The sequence below is a fragment of the Ammospiza nelsoni genome, chromosome 1, assembly GCF_027579445.1.
Source record: "Ammospiza nelsoni isolate bAmmNel1 chromosome 1, bAmmNel1.pri, whole genome shotgun sequence".
NCBI lineage: Eukaryota > Metazoa > Chordata > Aves > Passeriformes > Passerellidae > Ammospiza > Ammospiza nelsoni.
In genome coordinates, this window is record NC_080633.1 from 40,343,635 (window position 1) to 40,363,768 (window position 20,134).

At 36.3% G+C, this 20,134-nt stretch overlaps 1 protein-coding gene across 2 annotated transcripts in view; it reads right to left on the reverse strand.

Moving 5' to 3' along the window:
- SLC4A7 (solute carrier family 4 member 7) overlaps positions 1 to 20,134 on the reverse strand; it is a 93,534-nt gene that overhangs the window by 19,678 nt on the left and 53,722 nt on the right. The window contains exons 7-16 of one of the 2 annotated variants that reach the window (XM_059490061.1): positions 17,947 to 18,309; positions 12,477 to 12,592; positions 11,654 to 11,713; positions 10,909 to 11,066; positions 8,882 to 8,969; positions 7,197 to 7,343; positions 5,709 to 5,812; positions 4,037 to 4,211; positions 1,469 to 1,602; positions 663 to 908 (exon numbers count right to left, since the gene is read on the reverse strand). In XM_059490061.1, the coding sequence (XP_059346044.1) occupies positions 663 to 908; positions 1,469 to 1,602; positions 4,037 to 4,211; positions 5,709 to 5,812; positions 7,197 to 7,343; positions 8,882 to 8,969; positions 10,909 to 11,066; positions 11,654 to 11,713; positions 12,477 to 12,592; positions 17,947 to 18,309 (1,591 nt within the window). The remainder of the gene's footprint in view (positions 1 to 662; positions 909 to 1,468; positions 1,603 to 4,036; positions 4,212 to 5,708; positions 5,813 to 7,196; positions 7,344 to 8,881; positions 8,970 to 10,908; positions 11,067 to 11,653; positions 11,714 to 12,476; positions 12,593 to 17,946; positions 18,310 to 20,134) is intronic. The other variant, XM_059490053.1, reaches the window with a different exon arrangement.

The following is a 20,134-nucleotide window of genomic DNA, read 5'->3' on the forward strand; positions in this document are numbered from 1 at the left end:
CCAAACCAGTTTTGACACTGCTAGAAGTCACCCTGTGTGCAAGGGGATCACTGCCCTGGCCAAGCAGAGCAGCAGCCCAGCAGGACAGAGTATTCTGCTCTCCAACTAGGGAATGATTGCCCCAGTGCAACAAGCAGGGACCCTCACCCCACGTGCATGGACATGACCTTGTTAGGGGTCCCTCACCCACACTGTGACCACACAGGTACAACTGAAGTTGGAAGATGCACATCTCCAACAGGAGGGGAGCACTAACATTTAAATTATTTCATTTAAACTATGAGAAATGAGCAGTTTTCTCTGAGCAACAGTAAGCAGTATCTTCATCTGGCATGTGTAAGCTGCTAACCCAAGTCATCCTATTTCATGAAACTATAATTCCTAGAAGTAGCAAGCAGAAGTCCTGTTCTGACCTTTAGGAAAGCTGTATTAAATCAGGCTTTGTCACAACCCCTTATCCCTTTTCAACCACCCATAGCTAACACAGAAAATTCAATTTCACAGCATCCTGAATAGAATTGTTTTGGTGTTTTTCATGCCCACACCAACCTTAGCATTCCTCCTACCCTTCCTGGAAGTGGCACCCACTGCCATTTAGTAAAAAATATGTCCCTCTATATGTCCCTATTTATTTCACTAACAGATAGGAACTTGGTACTTACGAATATGAAGTCAGTTTATTCAAATCATTGTGCATATTGAAGGGATACACTTCTCCCAAATGGACAAGCTTTTCCAATGCCTCATAAATAAATATGATACATATGAGTGCTGCAAAAGCTTCCTCAGTAAATCGAGTGATGTAGCACACGAGGCTGCTGGCATCTGTGGCTACAAGCACGATGCACAGAAATGCAGTCCACAGACCAATGCTAGCTCGCAGGGAGAGGTAGGAAAGACCATAATCCCTGTGTGAAGAAAGAAATAAAAAGCATTAACTGAGTCAAAACCCACCTGTATTACATTCTACTTGAAAAGACACTGAGGCCAAGCTTTATAGGTTTTCAGCACTTTTCTCATGCTTGATACTAGCTCTGAAGGAAGCAAAAATTTTTTTGTCTCATCTCCCACCAAAGCAAAGCAACACTGCAAGATGTTTCTAGGACTGACAGTGCAACTACCTAGGCTTGGGAAGCATCATGGGGATGGGTCTCTCCAGAGCTACCCAGATGGTTTCTCCTAGAGGGTAGATCCATCTCTGCTTACCCCTGCAGAAGCAAAGCCAACAACTTCACAGAGTCAGAACATAACTTTCATTTGAGTCCTTGCCACTTCTTATCACTGATTTTCTCATTTAGGTTTGCCAGTGCCTCATTGCTTTACCAAATAATATCAATTTCTCAGTCGCTTGCCACTGTATTTACCTTCATGGACATACACATTTACTGCACATCTGCTTTCAATCACTGCTATTGTAACAGGCTAGAATGTTAAAAAAGTGCATCAAGTCTATAGAAACATCACTTACCTGCAAAATTTAAATAATATTTTTTCAAATACTAGAACTGGTCCTGTGCTTCCCAAGATAGTAAGAGGTTGCCCAGCAAAGAGAGAATAGGCAATCCCAGTTAATGAGGCTCCAAAGAGAGACTCTATTGCACTCTGTTTGGGGGGAAAAAAAATACTGTAACTTTGCTGTCTTTCAGGTTAGCACTTAGCATCATATCTTCATAAATACAGCTTTAAGATGCACTAACTTAGAAACAAGACAAGATGCAAACACATTGCAATCAATATCCATGTTTGAGACAAGAATAACTTAACACTGTTTTGCAGTAACAATACCATGGATAAGATTTTGAAAACTTCACCCTTGAGAAACATAAAGCCATCCAAAACACCATGAGAACAAGTTACTAGTCCTGCCAGCTCTGAAGGAAAAGCATACCAACAATTATACAAATTTACAAAAAAAAAAAAAAAAAAAAAAAGAAAAACTAATCTGAAACAAAAAAAAAAAAAAAAACCAAACAAACAAAAAAAGAAAATAGTTACTCAACATGTTGATTACAGAAAGAATTAATGGTCTCTGTAAAGAAAACAGATATCTGTATTGTACCATACCTACAGTGTGCTGTATCAAACCTGCATCAGTCAACCAAGCATTACAAAAGAAAAAAAAAAAAAAAAGAAAAACAAGCTGACAGGCAAAGGTGCGGGGGAAATTACTGAAGAATATTGCTTTATGTATACATGACACCAAAAATAGATGAGCAGTAAACCAATGTCCCACCTGGTAATGCATTTCTTTTGAAGGAATTAAGGTATCTACTTCAGTTCTTGAATTAAGTGTTTCCCTGCAATATTTTCTGCCAAAAATACCCAGTTACAATATACCTCCTAAAGAGAGAGGTCAGAATTTTAAATACTAGTATTATATTAAATTTACTTGAAAACTGTTAATTACACCACCTACCACTATGAGAGGTCATGGATTACAGATTCCTGTAATGGAATTACAGTGTTCCTACTGGAACTTTAAAGCATTTGCTATTTTGAAATTATGCAAACCTAAGAAAACAGAATTCCTCAAACTTGAGCTCCAATTCAGGAAATCATCTGAAAATGGTCAAAATGATTTGCCGAACTGGGCTATTAAAAATGAAAATAAGTCCTTTGTTCATAACATTAAGAAAAAAATATAATTCCAGTCTCTCGTTCTATTACCTTCAAATTAGTGTTTTTGGTTAGTCAATGCATTAACCTTGGGGCTCTCAGTCAGGGTGGCAGGGACAGGAGCACTGTGGAGGTGATGGCCTCTGAGAATGCGAGGGAAGGTTTCAAAGACAAACTGTGTACCTTACAATGTCAGCTACTGTGCTTGAACATGTGTGTGCAGTAACTAAATGTTTTATTCAATGATGCACACCAAGTATCTGAAGGCAGGAACAAACCCGCAAACAATTCCAGACAGCTAAAAGAAAGAAGGTGTTTGAGAATCAAGCTTTGAAAGGAGGGTAGTTTCATTATTATACATGTTTTACATTCAAAAGTTACACTGTCATTTTAGTAATCATTCCTACATTTACAGTGGGAAAACCAGCACACAGCAAAGACATAATTGATTTCTGTATTTTCTACCAGCTTGAAGTGCTACATCAATAAACAAATATCTGAGTCAATAGCAATAATTGAAAGAAATAAAACAGTTAACTAAATTTTAATACAGTACAAGCTTAAAAATTTCATTAAGTATCAAGAATTTTGTAACATAAGTTTCATCAGCATCTTAGCACTTGTAAAAGACATGTCTGAATATATCCTTCCCTCCCATAAAAGGACAGAGCCTTGTTTCTTTGTGATAGATTTAAAAACAGAAAATACACTTCAAACTAGTTTCCTCATAAGCCAATTGACACTAAGTTACTAACACTGCTGATATTCAGTAATTCTTCCCTGCTTCAAAAACTGCTGGTGAAAAGGTGCTAGTATTATCCGCTGCCCAACATAACACTACTAAAATTTTGTATGCATATGGTTTACATTTGAATAATTTACAATGAAGAGTATTTTCTGCTGATAAACCTCAAACACTTTATTCTATTGTGAGCAACATATGTATTAGTGCAAGCATAAACACATCCTGTCAGTTTCATAAATGGACTGCTGGCCACACACTGCAGGCATTATCATCCTCATAGGTCTACTCAAGGCCAGTACATATTCTTGGCTATACACCTTGAGCCTCTGACTTTGCCTAAAGCAGGCCCAGTGGGATGGTGCACCTTTACTGCTATTTATTGCTCTTAAGCAGCCAAAAAGAAGGCAATACAAGCCTTTTCTCAATTCATGAAGCCATTCATCCAATAAGGTAGGATAAACATTTTTTACCTCCCCTGTGCATCTTCTCCTGTTCACATAGGTTCCCCACATTTTCCATAGCAATTACCTTTTGGGGAAGATCTGCTTTGGGGCAGGCTAATCAAGTGCTGTGGGTAAATTCTTCAAATACAAGTATAAATAAATGAGACAAATGCACACAGTGACTTGCCTCTGAAGGTCTAAAAGCCTGGCCGCTACCATTCTTTGTACTCACTATTCTGCCTTCTGTAGCTTCTCCCAGGAGCCCTCCAAAAGTGATTACAGGAGACATACAGGCACAGTATAGGAAAAGAATCGAGGCCAGGCACTGCAGGCTTAATGCATCCTTGAAGTCACTCAAGAAAAAAGGTGCTTTCCTTTTGATGTCAAGTATCAAACCACCAAAAAGCCTAAATAGGTGAGATGAAACTCGTCAAACTGTACACTAAAGGATTCTAGCTAGTTTAAAACTATGGGCTACACATGACTGCCAGTGCCTATTGCTGGCATAAATTAGCTATTTCATAATCTAGATTAAACCATAACAATTAAAAATGTCAATGAGAATCTTATCTACTCCAATTCGGCAGTATTTCAAACATAATCAAGCAGGTTTCCCACATTTTTAAAAGCGGACTACATTTTTTTAATATATGGGCTAGATACTGAAAAAATAACTTTGCAAACAATTTCACCTAAATGATGCTTAAAGTCAAATCTGTCTTATGATATTCAAAACAATGGAACAGAGAAATATGCTAAACCTCAACCAAGATCACTGCTTTATCGCATTTCAATATTTCCACTCCAACATACAGCTGTAGCTTTTTATTTAAATTCACTACATACATATGATGACGTCAATAAATAAATTTAGGGGTATCATTTTTAACAGTGTTCCTATCTGGAGAACACAGATATTCCACTTAGTTCAGCAGAGTAAGTTATTACCAAGAATTTAAAAATCAATTTTAAAAAACCTTAAAGACTCCAAAATAATAGACATTAATTTGCATTTAGAAAAATTTATTTTATTTTTAATTATTAATAAAACCCCAAACACTCCTAAGAAAAGTCTTATCTACAGATAATTTTGTGAGCAGAAATGAACTTTTTAGCTCCACATACTGTCTACAAAAACAGTAAAAGATAATTATAACAAAGACACAATGGTAAAAATCAACACAAATGCTGTAAAGTCTTTCTTGCAAATGTATGAAAAAGATGCATTTGATTTAGAAGTTTATTATTCTGGGGATAACAACACTGTACAGATACTCCAAAATTTTTCAGTTGATTTACTCTTTACTCTCATTTCAGATATTAAAGTTTACTCATAACCAGGTATTTCCAATGTTGGAGACTTCTTTAGCGAATATTTTAGAATTAACAGAAAACAACAGCAACTGAAAGAAATTCCTTCAGTTTTATTTTATCTCTATAAGAAACCTGACCAAAACTCAAAGCTAACCAATACCAAACTACTTTGTGCCACTTTTCATTTCTTATTGTTCCATTTCATACACCCTTAATAAAACAGATTTGCATTAATGGGATTTTTTAGTACCTAGCCAAACACTGAAAATTGCACATTCCTGCTGTAATTATGATAATTGCAAGCTCCTGAAGATTAAAACTTAAACCCCAACTTTTAAAAGTCAGTTAGTTAAATTAGGCAGCATCTTATGTGAAATCCTTTGCAAATGTGTTGAGAAACATTGCCAGAGGCTTGAAAATACTTTAAGCAGATTGGCACTTACAGGCAAGAATCCAACACTTGAAAAGGACAAAGGATGCACTCTGACACTTGTACCGTAATTTTTTAATGTTTAAATGTCAATCATTAAGATGAAGATTTATCACTTTTATTTCTTTATGGAAGCTAGCATTTAGGGAAGTGAACACACCTTCCAGTTCTCTGAAGTTCAGGTCCGGCATGATGGCCTTCTTCTTTATGACCGTTTCCTGTAGGAGTAGATCCATTTGGAAATTTAGGTGCCTTCCTTTTCTCCTACAAAAGAGACACGGGGGAAAAAAAGGAAAAAGGAAAAAAATACTTTGAGACTGTTTTTACACTAGAAAAGTATAATTAAAAGAGAGTGTGCACAAATCCTATGCCTTCCACACCCTTTTTCATATTCTTAGCTCATCAGCAGTGCTCCATTTTCCAAACCAATCTTTTGTTGAGTACAGATGACTAGAACTGTACACCACCACCCAGAAGACCTTATTATTACCTTGCACAACAGTATTCATCTTCCCTGTACCTACAAGAAATGGATGCCTGAAACACAATGAAACAAAACCTAGATTTTCAACACACAGTAGAGGCTCAACCATGAGACAGGAATCTTTAGACACTTTTTTTCTTCAACCATTTACAGAGCAGAAACATTTAACATGTATCAGAAACTGATGTCTTTTTATGATACACACAGTATTTAGTTGAAATATAAATGAGAAGTAATTCCCCTGCTGAGCAAGCTACTTACCAGCTCCTCATAAATTTTTCAGCTGAGCCTGCCTTCCAAAAAACCCTGAGCCCAGCTTATTTTGGAAACAAGTTACATGGTAACCTCAGGCTACTCTTGAATAGACTGCACTGCTGTTACCCCATTCTATTCCACCCACTCTGCCAAACCACCACAGGACTCGACACCAATGTCAACCTTCTGAACAAAAAGCTCTGGTCTCTCCCCTGCTTTTGATCCTGCAGGCCCAAGTTCCTTTAAGTTGTAAAGAGGGAGGAGAGGAAGAAAATCTCTCCAAGGACCCACTTTCCTCAGCTCTCATTGTAAGCCTGCATGATCACAACTGAGAAGTATGACCAATTTGTATCTATTTCATAAACATTCTGTTATCAGTATATGCTACACAAAACACATTGAACACTGTAATGAATGCTGCATGCAAACAGAAGTTCTTACAATAATTTAAATATTCTTGCTGACCACTGCTAGACTACTCACAGAATTTGGTAACATGAACTCAAGCACAATTTCTCACCAATTCTACCAGTTCCCACATGAACTCATTTCAGTATTTCAAAAGGAAATATTGTAAATAAAATTAACTTAACAGCATAGCAGAAAACGGATTAATGCCTTTCCCCCCTTCTTAATTTTTTTTTTTTTTTTTGTAACTTAAATGAACAATCAACTTTTTCTTGCAAAATGCATGTGGGGACTTTTCTGATGCTTTACAGCCATCTGGATAGGAGCCAGCAGTGTGGCCAGGTGGCCAGAAAGGCTAATGAGATCTTGGCACGTGTCAAGTAGAGTGTGGCCAGCAGGACAAGGGCAGTGATTGTCCCTCTGTACTCAGCAGCTCAAATCCTATGTTCAGTTTAGGCCCCCTCACTCCAAGACAGACTGGACCTTTTTTTTTCCTTTTACCTGGGAAGGAATATTTTGTGGTGGCTCAATTCGTATAGTTGGATCCCACTCTCCCGGAGGCAGGACTGTCACTTGGTCTAAAAACTCATCAATTCCTGACAACAAATCATTTCGGTCTTTTGCTTTATAGGCAACATCATGGAAAACCTACAAGAAGAAAGTACTCAACACTTATTTTTATTTTATTTTTTCTGAAAGAGGAACTGATTATCATTATATAATGATTAAACTTGATTAAAAGGTATGGAACATATTTGGTAGGTTCTCAAAAGTTTGGCTCTTACTTTACTTACATACTTTTAAATTAAAAGCTACTGGTATGCACATTCCTATGGACCACAAGACATAGAAGTTTTATCTTCAAACTCAAAACTAATATTGAGGTAATTTCTAAAGTTAAATGAAAGTTAATCTTCAATTTTCAGGACATCAAGTTCATGTACTATTGTCTAACTCTGCCTTATAGCCATTGTATCACTATGACAAAAAATACTTCAAATAAGCTTCAAACCAAACCATAAGCTTTTATTAAGAATAAGAATGCATTTTTATACATCTACCTTAATTAAGTTTAGAAGACTGCCTAAAAATCACATGAAAGCAATCCTACTAAAAAATCCTATACCATTTTATAGACTACTACAACATCAACTCCAAGATATATTTTATACACACAGAGGGAAAAAATGCTATTTTACTGTAAAACTGCATGTAGAAGATGATTCTGAATTGTTCTGTACATTTTAAACCTGAACTGGTTTTCTCCAAATACCATTAAATCTGATCATTAAATCTTCTAATCTTAAAATCTCTGAAGTCTACTCAGGTCTTTTTAGACCATCAAATAATTGATTTTCTTTTCTCTTTCAGTGATCTAGAGTATTCCTAAAAATCAGATCAGCCTATATAAAAAAGTTTAGAAGCTGCAACTAAAGCTTTTAAAATTCAATTCTCACATTGAACAAAAACTGTATTCACGGACTTGTTAACAATTGCAAAATGACAAATTTCTAGTTTACATTACCAAACTTCAAATTGTTCTAGAGTAAAAAGTACTTGCATTTCTGCTAGATAACCTTAAAAATTATCAGCAATTCAGTAGGTGGCGCTCAATGTGAAGTCAAATTAAAAGACCCTAATTTTGCTCAGTAAGATGGCATCACTCTCAAATTAAAAGTACTGGTTCCCTCCTGTGGTCTTTAAAACCAAAGGGCTCTAAGCACATGACTTCAAAAGGCTATTAAAATTCCTATTTTATTTCTTTGATCTGGCTTAGATTAAAAAAAAAAAAAAACTATTATGACTCAATTGCATGGGTTTTTAAAACTTTGTTTCCTGAGCACTCGCGCAGCTGCTTCTGTCCTTTCTGACACACAGTGACTCGTACCAAATGCAGTTCTATTTAATAGTTCTGATAATGAATTTAACATAAAAATGAAATCTATACATTAAAGTCAATTTTTTTTTTTTCAGAAACACATTTAGGATTTCAAGACAGACAAGGAGGGAAGTTAATTTACCATTATCGACTTCACTAATACAAAAAATAATTAAGTTTACAGTTCTTCATTTAACTAGTCTGAGGTTTTTTTCTTTAACCTACTACTCCAAATCATTTACTGAAATCAATTGGTAAATACCTCATTCTAGACTTCAACTACAAGCATTTAAAACAGATCACTCACGTCATCTGTCATAAGTGTTGCTATGGATCGTCCAATTTCATGGTACTGTGGACTTTTTCCTACTGGTCCCAACAACAAAAACAAAAACCTGTGGAGAAAGTAATACAGGTGAGTATGGCTGACTCATCTGCATATATTCAAAAGGGTTTTTTTCAAATTAATATTTAAAAGAAAATTTAGTGGTGAAGTAAAAATCCCATTTTTACTGCTTACGATCTTAAAAGACTGCTGCAACACTGTGAAAAGATTCAGTTTAAAGTCATTATTGTAAGGAACTCAAATCCTGACCCAAAATTACTCAGATATCTTCTTAATTAAGCCTAATTTTTCAACTTCTTGTAATGCCTTCAAGACTGTAGAATTCCACAGACTAGAGCTCAATGAATATTTCCCCTGGATTCTAAGCCTTTCTGACGTTCCCAGTAGCAAAGATCCATTAAAGTGGCAGCCTAGGAGCTCTATGACCTGTCCTACATTCCCTTTCATGGGAGTTCAGCCCCCTCACCTCCTGAGAGTGGCCATGGCACACAGAGGATGCACCTACTGGTACCTCCTGCAGTACACTTGGGCATACTCATATAGTCTATCCTAGTCTTGTGTCAGTGCAAAGGAAGGGAACTTGGGTATTTGAACACCTATTGAAGTAAGTGACATTCTGGGAAGCTGATCCAATCTGGGGGTTGAGTCACAGCATATAGTAGCAGATCCTTGTGCAGTAACAGTGCCTAACATAAAACTTACCAAAACCTTGAACAGGAATAACATTTTATAAATTCAAAAGGATACAAACCAAAGAGTGAACCTCAGTAATTTGTTTCACAACCTTCTTCTATATTTCATGAAAATGATATTCCTAAGCACAACACATGTGAAAAAAGTAGCACTTTCTTTCAACTCATTGTACAAAAAGGTCACTTCTGTCTCCTTTGCAAGTTTACTACACTAACTGAAAACAGGAGTGCATCTTAAGAATCCCAGTATGCTATTTCAGATCTGCAAGTCTACACCGTTCTGAAGAAATTAGGACAGAATAGATTCAGCTACAGTAATCACTATGCAGAAATTTTGGAATTTCCCAAAAAAAAATTGAGTACTCCTGTCAACTACTCTCCAAAAATTCTCACATATATGTATTTTTGCCCTTCAATAGAGTGTATAAGCTGAAAATCATGAAGATAAACAAACACTTTGATAATTTTAAAACATTAAAAATCCAACAAAAAACATAAATACAAATGTATGGGCAAACACCACGGAACAGTCCAATACATCAATGTGCACAGAAAATGAAGTGTCATCCATGATGATTGATGAAATTATCTTCTAACCTTCATCATGAGACCTGTATTTTGATATTTTGAACATCTGTGGTAAACATACCCACAAGTATAGTAATGAGATCATTGGGACTGGGGGAGCAGGGGTGACTGCACCAGGCTGGATAGCATACTGCAGACTGAAAACTACTTCTCTATGTATTAGCTGAAGATTGACTACTCCAATGTCAATCATGTAGAATTGGGCATATAATAAAAAATTGTTTTTTAACCACCTAAGTCATTCATATGCAGAGCATTTGTATAAGAACAGATGTTCAGATTAGACAGACCTTCAGACTTAGTGTGCTCTTCCCCACTGACAAGCTGTGTCACACCGAAGGGAACTATATCTTCATGCCCATCTTCAAAATGTCAAAACAAACTTGGAAGACTCATTGCTTTTACTGCAAATTAACTTTCAGTTTCAAATCCTGCACTTGCTTAAGACAGCATCTTTACATGTATATAGATGTATATATGTATGTGTGTATACAGAGATATATATAAAGATATATAATGCATTCAGAGAATTTTGTGGCAGATCTCATTACTTCAAATTTTGCAGCAAATGACTGACATAATGTTAAACAAAACTCTACATTTTTTTGAGGTTAATACAGTGTATATAAAAATTTACAGCTATTTGAGATCTTAAATATTATTATCTTATTGCATAAGTAAAGCCAGAATTTCCAGGCATTTATTTACCGTGTAGGAACCGGAACCTCTGTGAGACCCGAGAGAAGCACAGCAGGGGAGAGCCTCACAAAAGCAATAATAGGTCTTTCTAAAAAATCTACTTCTCCCACTAACACATTTGATGCTTCTGCTCCTGAAGGAATTTTCTTCATGAAGTTCATATCAACCTATTCATACAAAGGTGAAACAATTGTTTAATCCCTTACATTTCTTAGCAGAAATTCCATAACACAATTATGTTTATCAGAATTTACAAGACATTTATGCTACAAAGAAAAATTAAAAAGCAAATTAAATATCCCACAATACAGAAAAGACAAACACATTTAGAAAATGTCAGCCAGCCAAATAATAATAAACTATTTTCTATAAGTTAGAATTTCTAACAACTAGTATACTCTAGAAGACTCCAAACTGCATAATCACCTTTCTAATATTATCATGACAAACATTCCGTGATAGGACATAAATTAACAAAATCTATGCACAATTAAGTAAGGAGAGTTCATGTAATTACACATGGTTTCTAGAATGCAGTAAGTTATTTCACAGCCATGTATTTCAAGTATGTCATAATTTTGAAAAATAATTTGTATGTTCATACAAATCATAAAGAATATGATGGCTGAAAATCTTCACCTTCATTTCTGTACATAATTACAGAAGTGCATTAGAAAATGGTACAGCACATGAACTCTGTGTTCACATACACACACACACAAGCACCAGTGACACTGCTAGCTAGAGAACTTACAGATGGCCTCTTGAGTCCCATACCAAGTGTGCCACAACTACAGTGCCAGGAGGCTGGCTCCTGTCCAACAGGAGACAAGGCAGGTGTACACAAGGACAGGCCAAGCAAAAATACATAAACTGTGACAGAGGAGCAGGAATATATGGCACCTGCCATGATCAGATCAGAACTACAGTGTAAGCTAGCTTTCCTTAAGCAAAATTATTTAACTTGGCAAAACAATTTTCTTACAGTATTTCACAATATAGATGACACTTCTGACTGAACTTTATAGTAACAGCCACGATGGAACTTGCCCAGCAAATTTAGATTATGAATGAAATATATGAGATTTACAGCAGATTTTTTACAACGTTTCTTTTAGAATATGGTATTATGTGTTACTAATGACTAAGATGTACGACAACTTTTGTAGAGGAAACTCATTATACATATAAAGCAAATTCTTCTTAAAAGCCCTCTTCACAAAAAAAAAAGGAACCAACAAAAAGTTCTAGAAAAATAAGTTACAACACAATGTACAAAACTGCTTTCAGAAGAGCCTTAATAGCAGATGTGTAAATATCTCCATCTGCATGAGAAAGTACAGCAGCTGCACTCATATGTTACCAAAATACTGAGAAGCATTCTGCTGGGAAGAATTTTAAAACATGTGACACATTTAGCCTAGATCATATTGTGACACAAGTTATCTCTTAGTACCTATTTCATGTGTATACTGGTACACATGTCTTAGTTGTAACTAAGGGGGAAGTTACAACCTGCACAGGTTTTGCTACATAGTTAATTGATGCTAAACTCTAAGGTGTTTAATGTTACTTACCTTAGTAAAATCAACAGTGCTGTTTTCTCTGCTTCCTCCTGACCCAGTAGCTTTAACCTCTCCACTTTTCCCAGTGTCCAAACTTCCAGGTGCTGACTGTGGAGATGCCAACAGCCCTAAATTTAAAAAAAAGGAGATAAGTTCAAAATGGTGCAGGAAACAAACTGAGTGTGAAACACCACCAAAACTCAATGTGGCAGCTTGCTTAATGCAAAAGTGCACGTTATTCAGTAAGTGCCCTACATTAGTATCATAAATGCAACATTAACAAGTCACTGGGTTGTCAAAAAAATGGCATAATTTAAAAAATTAGGTATTGCCCCAAATGATGGCCATTTGCAAAACAGTCACCAGAAAACATCAGCTACTTTAATTGCAGAAAAGATAACTTCTGGCATTTTAATCATAACTGATTCAGTAGTTAGGATATAGCATCTTTACCGTACTAAGAAGTCCTTGGACACCAAATGCAAGCACCTCTAGTCTGCTGTGTAGCACTTACTGTAATTGTAAAGTGTCAGCAAGCCTCAGGCTACAACTACAGGGAATGTAGTCAACTAAGTTAACTAAGCTGTAAAAGTAAGTAGTGTACTACATGAAGGACAGCTTGCAAACTGTGCTTTCAATCAGCAGACCTAAGCTCCCACTATTCATCCAACCACGTGTTGCTATGTGGAATATATGCTTGAGCTGAAGAATACACACAAAGTTTTTCATGTTCAGTATACAGCTTCCCTATAACACTTGCACCAAAAAAAAAAACCTTGTTATGAATCCTGATACATTGCCAGTAGCACTGAATTGCAGGTTCAGTAAAGGGTGCAATAGGCAAGTAACCCAAGCATTCAAACACACTGAATTCCATGTTGCATCATGGTTCTCTCTACCCAATTAACATTGAAAAGCTGGTCTAGGCATGCATAACCAAGCCCAAATCCCACCTTCTGAATTACAGAGCTTTTGCTTGTTCAGTTTAACATGCACTACAAATGCATTTGGCCTTCTTGCTTGTCTACACTAGACCTTCCAGCTGTGGTGACAGAACATGCTTTCACATGCCTTCAAAACCACATCTAGATAAAGACTGAAGCCTAAACATTGTATTACATGGAGAAAGTTTGTATTTAGGTCAAGCATCTCTCCAGTCAAGATATAAATGAAACCCTCTCTGGCTATCTTCAGGCTACTACTCTATTGTAACTACTGGCACATAACTACTTGCATACCCCCATGTCTATTATTTCTCCATTTTGAATTTTTTTTTAGCGTTTCAAATGATGACTGAATTCACTTTACTTCATCCTCATCTTTGTTTTCAAAAAGCTCTTCCAAAAAGTCATCATACAAAAACACGCAGGTCCAAGCCTTTACCACTAATTTTCATTCTTACAGTTCATAAGGGATGTAAGTTTTTTGCTTCAGGACAAAACACCCATAAGGTGTGGGTGTTTTGTCCTGAAGCAAAAACCAAATCCAAGTTAATAGGCTGTCATTCCTTCATAAATCCTAACATGCACAATGAGCCAACACAACAAGAAGAAAACCCCCAACAACAAAAAACACATTCTACTCTTCTGCTCCAAGATTTATATGTTATTCACAAGAATCATACCATCAACCACCTATGAAATCAGCTGATTTAAGTATTTAACTGCTTAGGAGTTGACGTTTGTAGAACTAGAAAGAAATATTAAACAGTTGTTGCAGAAGAGCATCCTAATACAAAAGTTTAGACATATAAACTTCATTTTTCCCCTTCTCTGTAGCAATACAGGAAACTTAGAATGTTTTTAGCTGATGAAAGATGAGCCATAATGCATCGCTTTGCATTTTCTGGAAAAGCACTGTGAGCAAAAGCAAGCAGAGACTAGAACAAAAACAGAGAGACAATCAAGGAGAAGGACAGAGAATAAGGATTCCACATATTAGCAGAAATATTTACTATTTCAGTGCTAAAGTGACACTGATTCTTCTAAAAGGTTTGCCTTCAAAATTTCACCGATCAGTCACAGTCAAGGCTCACAAGTTTTGGCACTGACACAGGAATATTTGTCTGATCCTAAACCATGTGTGAATAGTTTTCCTTTCCATCAGCCTTGCAGTTGGACAGACTGCTGCTCTCACAAGACAATACTGCTCACAGGTTTTCAGACCTGAGCAAGCATTTCCATATGAGACTGCCTTCATTACACATATCCCTCAATCTGCTATTTATAGAGAAACTCTGAACCAAAGAATTAATCTGCTTTAATAGTGAAACACTTCTATTCCAATCTCACATCAATAAAAGAACTTGTTTCCCTCTCTTCTCCAGTTTAGTAGAAGCAAACTCAAGGACAACTACCTAGAAGTACTTTTCAGATTGTAAGACAGAAAAATTCATTGTTATGAAGCTACTGAGGGGATCCATAAAACACAGCGCTCTTCCTGATATTAGTTAGGCAGATGGACCACTTGTCTCCTCTGAAAGACTACAGTGAAGTGAGTCTGGAGTCATTTGGAATAAAACCTCATATATTCAAGTTAGGTATTTATAACTACACCATCACTAAAAATCATGTGCTTTTTCTGGCCAACTACACTTAATACTGTGATCACAAAAATCTAATCAACATTATCTACAGAAAAAAGAAAGCAAGAAGATTACATACAGTTGTCTCACATCTGTTTCATATGAAAAAGATGAGTAATATATGAGTTCAACATCTAAGCATGACTATTTCAAAGTAACCGTCTTTAGAAAAGCAAAACTTATATAATACAAATCTTCTAAATATGAAGTCAACCATATTTGTACTTGAGGAAATTAAAATCAAGTTTTAAAACTAAAGTTCAATGCAGCTCTAATGCAAAAAAAGAAAGTTCAAATTACTACTAGAGGGCAAATATGCAAACTCCTCTGAATCAATATTTTCAGGAAGCAATTACTGTAAGAGGAAAGACATTGTAAATGTTATTTTGCTCACTTTCAAAGTACATTTCTCAGTGGACCAAAAGACCTTTTAAAACAGACTTCTTTTCTGTTGTTCACAGACATTATGAAACCTCAATGATGCTGGTGAATTAACTGTTAATTTTTAGCTGTGACACAGCTCACTTCCCAGCCCTTCCTATGGAATTCATTATTCAACAGTTCAAAGATGGGAAAACAAACACTGATCTTCAACTGATGACAAAATTAAAAAAACATTATTAAGAGAAGCCTTTGTCTAGTTGACTTACTAGGAACTGATGACTGGCTGATTAAAATTAAGTGGTAGACCAAAGGTGTGTCTCTTTTCCCTCCTTTTACAGTAACTCACATTAAGTTCAGAAACCTTTCAGCTATTTATGAAAACTAAAAAATAAAAGTCTGAATAACACAAGGCAAATGACAGAGGAATGTATACAGAAAAAAAAACACCTATTAGAAAATTAACACATCTTCTCACACTCACAGGAGGCAAACCAGACTCAATCATACAGATTTGTAAAATGTATTCAGACTGCAATATTCTGAATTACTAGAGAGGTGATACAGACCATAACCTATAGCGGAATGGACCGGGAAGATTTGTTTGGGTTTTTTTCTTAATTAATACCAGGAAGTTGACTTCCTTGTCAGGGTTTTCTTTGACTCTTGCCTCCCAAGACAGAAATTGGTCCAGTTGCAGCCCTGAAGTCATAGTCTAAGAATGTCCTCAAAAGCAAATCTAAGGAAAAAAACGTGTCTTTCTGTGATCAGATGATTTCTTGAACTAAAAAAGCAGGGGAAATCCCAGAAAACAAAAATATCTTCATTGTTGGTGTTTATTATTCTCTTGAAAGACTTATGGATTAACTGGGAAATCATGCCTTTCAGATTTTTTTCTTTATGAGAAATATCTGCATGAGGAACAAAACTGATTTGAACATGACTTGGAGATTCTAGTAGAAAGTCTTACTAGTGATGATAGTAATAGCATCATGTACTTGAGCTTAATTTATTTGCCTTCTCCTGGATTATAAAGATCTTGTGTCTGGCATGCTGTAATTCCTGTCAGAGAAATGAGAACTGGAAAAACAATTACAGCTATTATTTTACTTCTGATTTCAAAGCACATTTGGAAGATGACCTGTGACAGAATTATCGTCACGTGAATTCTCTTAATTTCCCATAAGGAAGTCAGAAAAAGAGATTTGTGTTTGCTTTTCTCAATTTAAGTAATGATGAGGCCTCTGTACTTAAACTGAAGATAAAAAACTATGACATAGTTTCTCTCCCGTTCAGTGAACTACTTGGCTGCTAATGTGAAAAGGCAGATAACCACAGCCTCCTTCTTCTCTGTCAGCATATTTCCACTGTTAAATGTAACAGTGTGCTCTTATTTATTAAACAAGTGAGGAAGAAAACAAGCAAAGCCTCAACTGATGGAAGAACCAAGGGAGATCAGTCCCCCTGCTCCCAATACACACAGGCCTAAAGCAGTCAAACCTACAAGCTGGATTTTGGCAAGACAAATTTCTAGGAAGGGGAGGAAGAGCCTGATGACCAAAAAAGAAAGATGATTCCACCTTAAAAACACAACCTGTCAGGTAGAATTGTGAAGTTTCTAAATAGCTGGTAATTTTGCAGAAGTAAAGCTAGTATGACCGCACATACGCAGAATGCAAATGTTATGAAACTTTTACTAAAAATATTTCAAGCAAGGATGGAAAGTTCTAACAGTTTCTTTCAACTTATCTATACACCTACATACCCTTTTTGCATATAAAGAAGAAAGGCTTTGCAGATAACAAAATAAATTGCTGAGCTCTGGCCTACGATTACAAGCTCCTAACTACTGTCTCCAATTTTGCCTATCAAACACAGCAAAACACTCATGGAGTGTCTGATGCTGAAGCAGTGCAGTAATGGAGAACTATCCAGAAACAACTGCAGGTGAACTGAACCTGATCATTTCATCAGTTAACTACTGCTGGTTTTAACAGTCATGGTTTCAAAAAGCACAAAAGCAAAAATAAAACTGCTTGAAAGCTTCATGATCCAACTAAACTATGAATGCCACTGATAATTGTATCTTTCCTAATTCTTTTCATATTCACCTCTAACACTTTACCATGGTTTCAGCTGTACCTATCTCAGGATATCCAACACTGGTTTAAGACATTACCTCAACCACTGACAAAACCAAAGCAAAACCTGCTATGGACTGTAGGTGAGTGAAAGGAAAAGGCCACCATTTTTGACATTTTGCTTATATATTAGTTTTTTAAACCATATTCCTTTTTAATTACACAAATGAATGTTAATTAAAGAATTTTTTGCTTGCTTTAGTTAAAAGCTAAAAAGTTAAAAATGCCAAACAAGAAGACAGTCACAACTGAGAAGAGATAAAACATGCAGGCAGAGGTAACATTTATCATATTTCTTTGTGCCAAAAACATCGCAGTGCAAGTGATCCAGATGCAGAGAGCATCACACATGGACAGCTTAAATTTCAATAGTTGCCTGGTGTTTTGCCAATATTTTCCTCTGTCTTCTTTTCCTGGCTTTCCTGCACTTCTAAGTCCTCCTCAGGTGGGTGGATTACTACTGAAGGAATATCATCACTGGCAGGTGACACCAGCAATTCCTTGCCCTGAAGCGGGCTTGGCTGGGCACTTGTGCTTGGGCTGCAGGTAGGGCTGGAGGGTGGAGTGTTTTGAGGGGTGGTTACAGGGGTTGTACACCTTGAGGCTGCCGGGCTCCCAGCTCTTGAAGAAGGAAGAAGGTAACTGAGAAGAACCGACAAACGGCTGTCTGCTCTCAGGGAAAGATTGGAGGCAGAGAGACCTGTTCGCAAAGAGTGCCGGGAGGCTGAAAGGCCTTCCCCTGAGATAAAACAAATGGAACACCATGAGGCTTACAAAAGGGATAGATTATATTAAATTCAAACAAACCAAACCAAACCCACACAGATACAAATATGCATTAACAATTTACATAGTAAATTGCAAGCTTTATGGGCCAAAGTGTCATACTCATGCAAGTAAGATAAGAGGTAAGAGCAGGTCTGATACCAGACATTAGGAAAGTCAGAAATTACTGAGGAGTACTAATTAGAATGCCAAAGATCTGAGGGAGCAGATATTATCTTGAGTCAGAGTAAGATTTGTTAACAAAAAAAAAATATCTCTTGACACTGACTCTTCAATTTTCCTATAATTCCTTATTCCTAATCGCACAGCAGCTAATCCATACAAAAAATAAACTAAAAAATCAAAATATTACAAGACTTGTGTTAACTCTATCCATTACATACAAAGAATTGTTAGTTTTTAAAAAGTGATCACGATCAAACATATCTAAATGTGTTAAATGCAGCTGTCTTCCAATAAGAGTCTTGTTTTATTGAGAATTTTCCCAGGCAGCTGTAGTCTAATATATATTTTTGAAGGGGGCACAAAAATGAGATACACAGCCCCTTCTCCACACCCTCCTGCTGTGACTTACCAATAGCCCCACATGGCTAAAACCAAACATTTCTCCAAAATCCCTTGTTACTTTTGTTGCTCTAGTTTCCATGTCCTACTAATTTCTTATGAAGAGAACACAGTCTTGTGATGATTCCTTCAGACTGGAGTTTGTAATGGATTTTTCAGTTCTTCCTTAAGCAGGAAGACAGACTGTTTATGCTCATATTAGTACTTCCATTAAAAGGTTTAGTGATACCATTTCTCCCATTTGCCACAAACACTTTTCCTGGGATGACCAGTCTCCTTGAAAACATTACTGATGACTTCTCCTACAATCCCTGAAATCCAAAACATGCTGGTTTCATGTACCATGCCATGAAACAAACAAACAGCAAACTATACACATTTACTTTCACATTTATACCAAGCACTACAGAGACCAGTAAGTTGAACAACCACAGAAAAATTAACAAGAAGGAGGTGCAGAAAGCATGCCTAGCTAAAGGTCACATACATTCCCCTCCCCGCAAACAATCAAAGAGTGGATCCTACAGATACAAACCTGCTTTAAGAACAAAAGCCTCAAAACTCAACTATTAAAATATCAAAACTGCAGAGCAGTAAAGAAAATAGGACCAATAGAGCAGATTTGGTTGCCTATAATAATCACTACAGTAATAACTAAATTCCATAAGTATACCTGATAAATTACAAACATGTCCTAACACACACAACCCCCTAAGGAGCCTAAGAACTAATATGTAAATATGCATGTTTGGTTTACCAGCTTATTAGAGGGTTACCAAAGCATAATAAAAAGAAAATTAAATTAGTACATGCTCATCACATTATACTGGTTTCTTGTTTCAGCATATATCCCATAATCTCTTGTAAAAAGAGTATTAAGAATAAAATGCCCTAAAAAATGGAAGTGATACATGTAAGATAAGTGTCAAGAAAGATTATACCTGGGGATACAGGTGTTCAAGGATGGGCAAAACCAAGGCTGTGTGTGTGAAATTTTCATGTTTGCTGAACAAAACATGTAAGTCAGGAGTTACAGGAGACATTATGCTCTTAGATCAATTAGCTGCATTTTCATTCTTGTAAAAATAAATCTGAAACTACTAGAGAAATATTTAAGCATATATCATATATGCACTGGCTAACAAAAAAACCTATCAGCAAGCTCAGGCATTCACTGGGGAATACTCCAGCATATGTAGCCCCTAACAAGCACT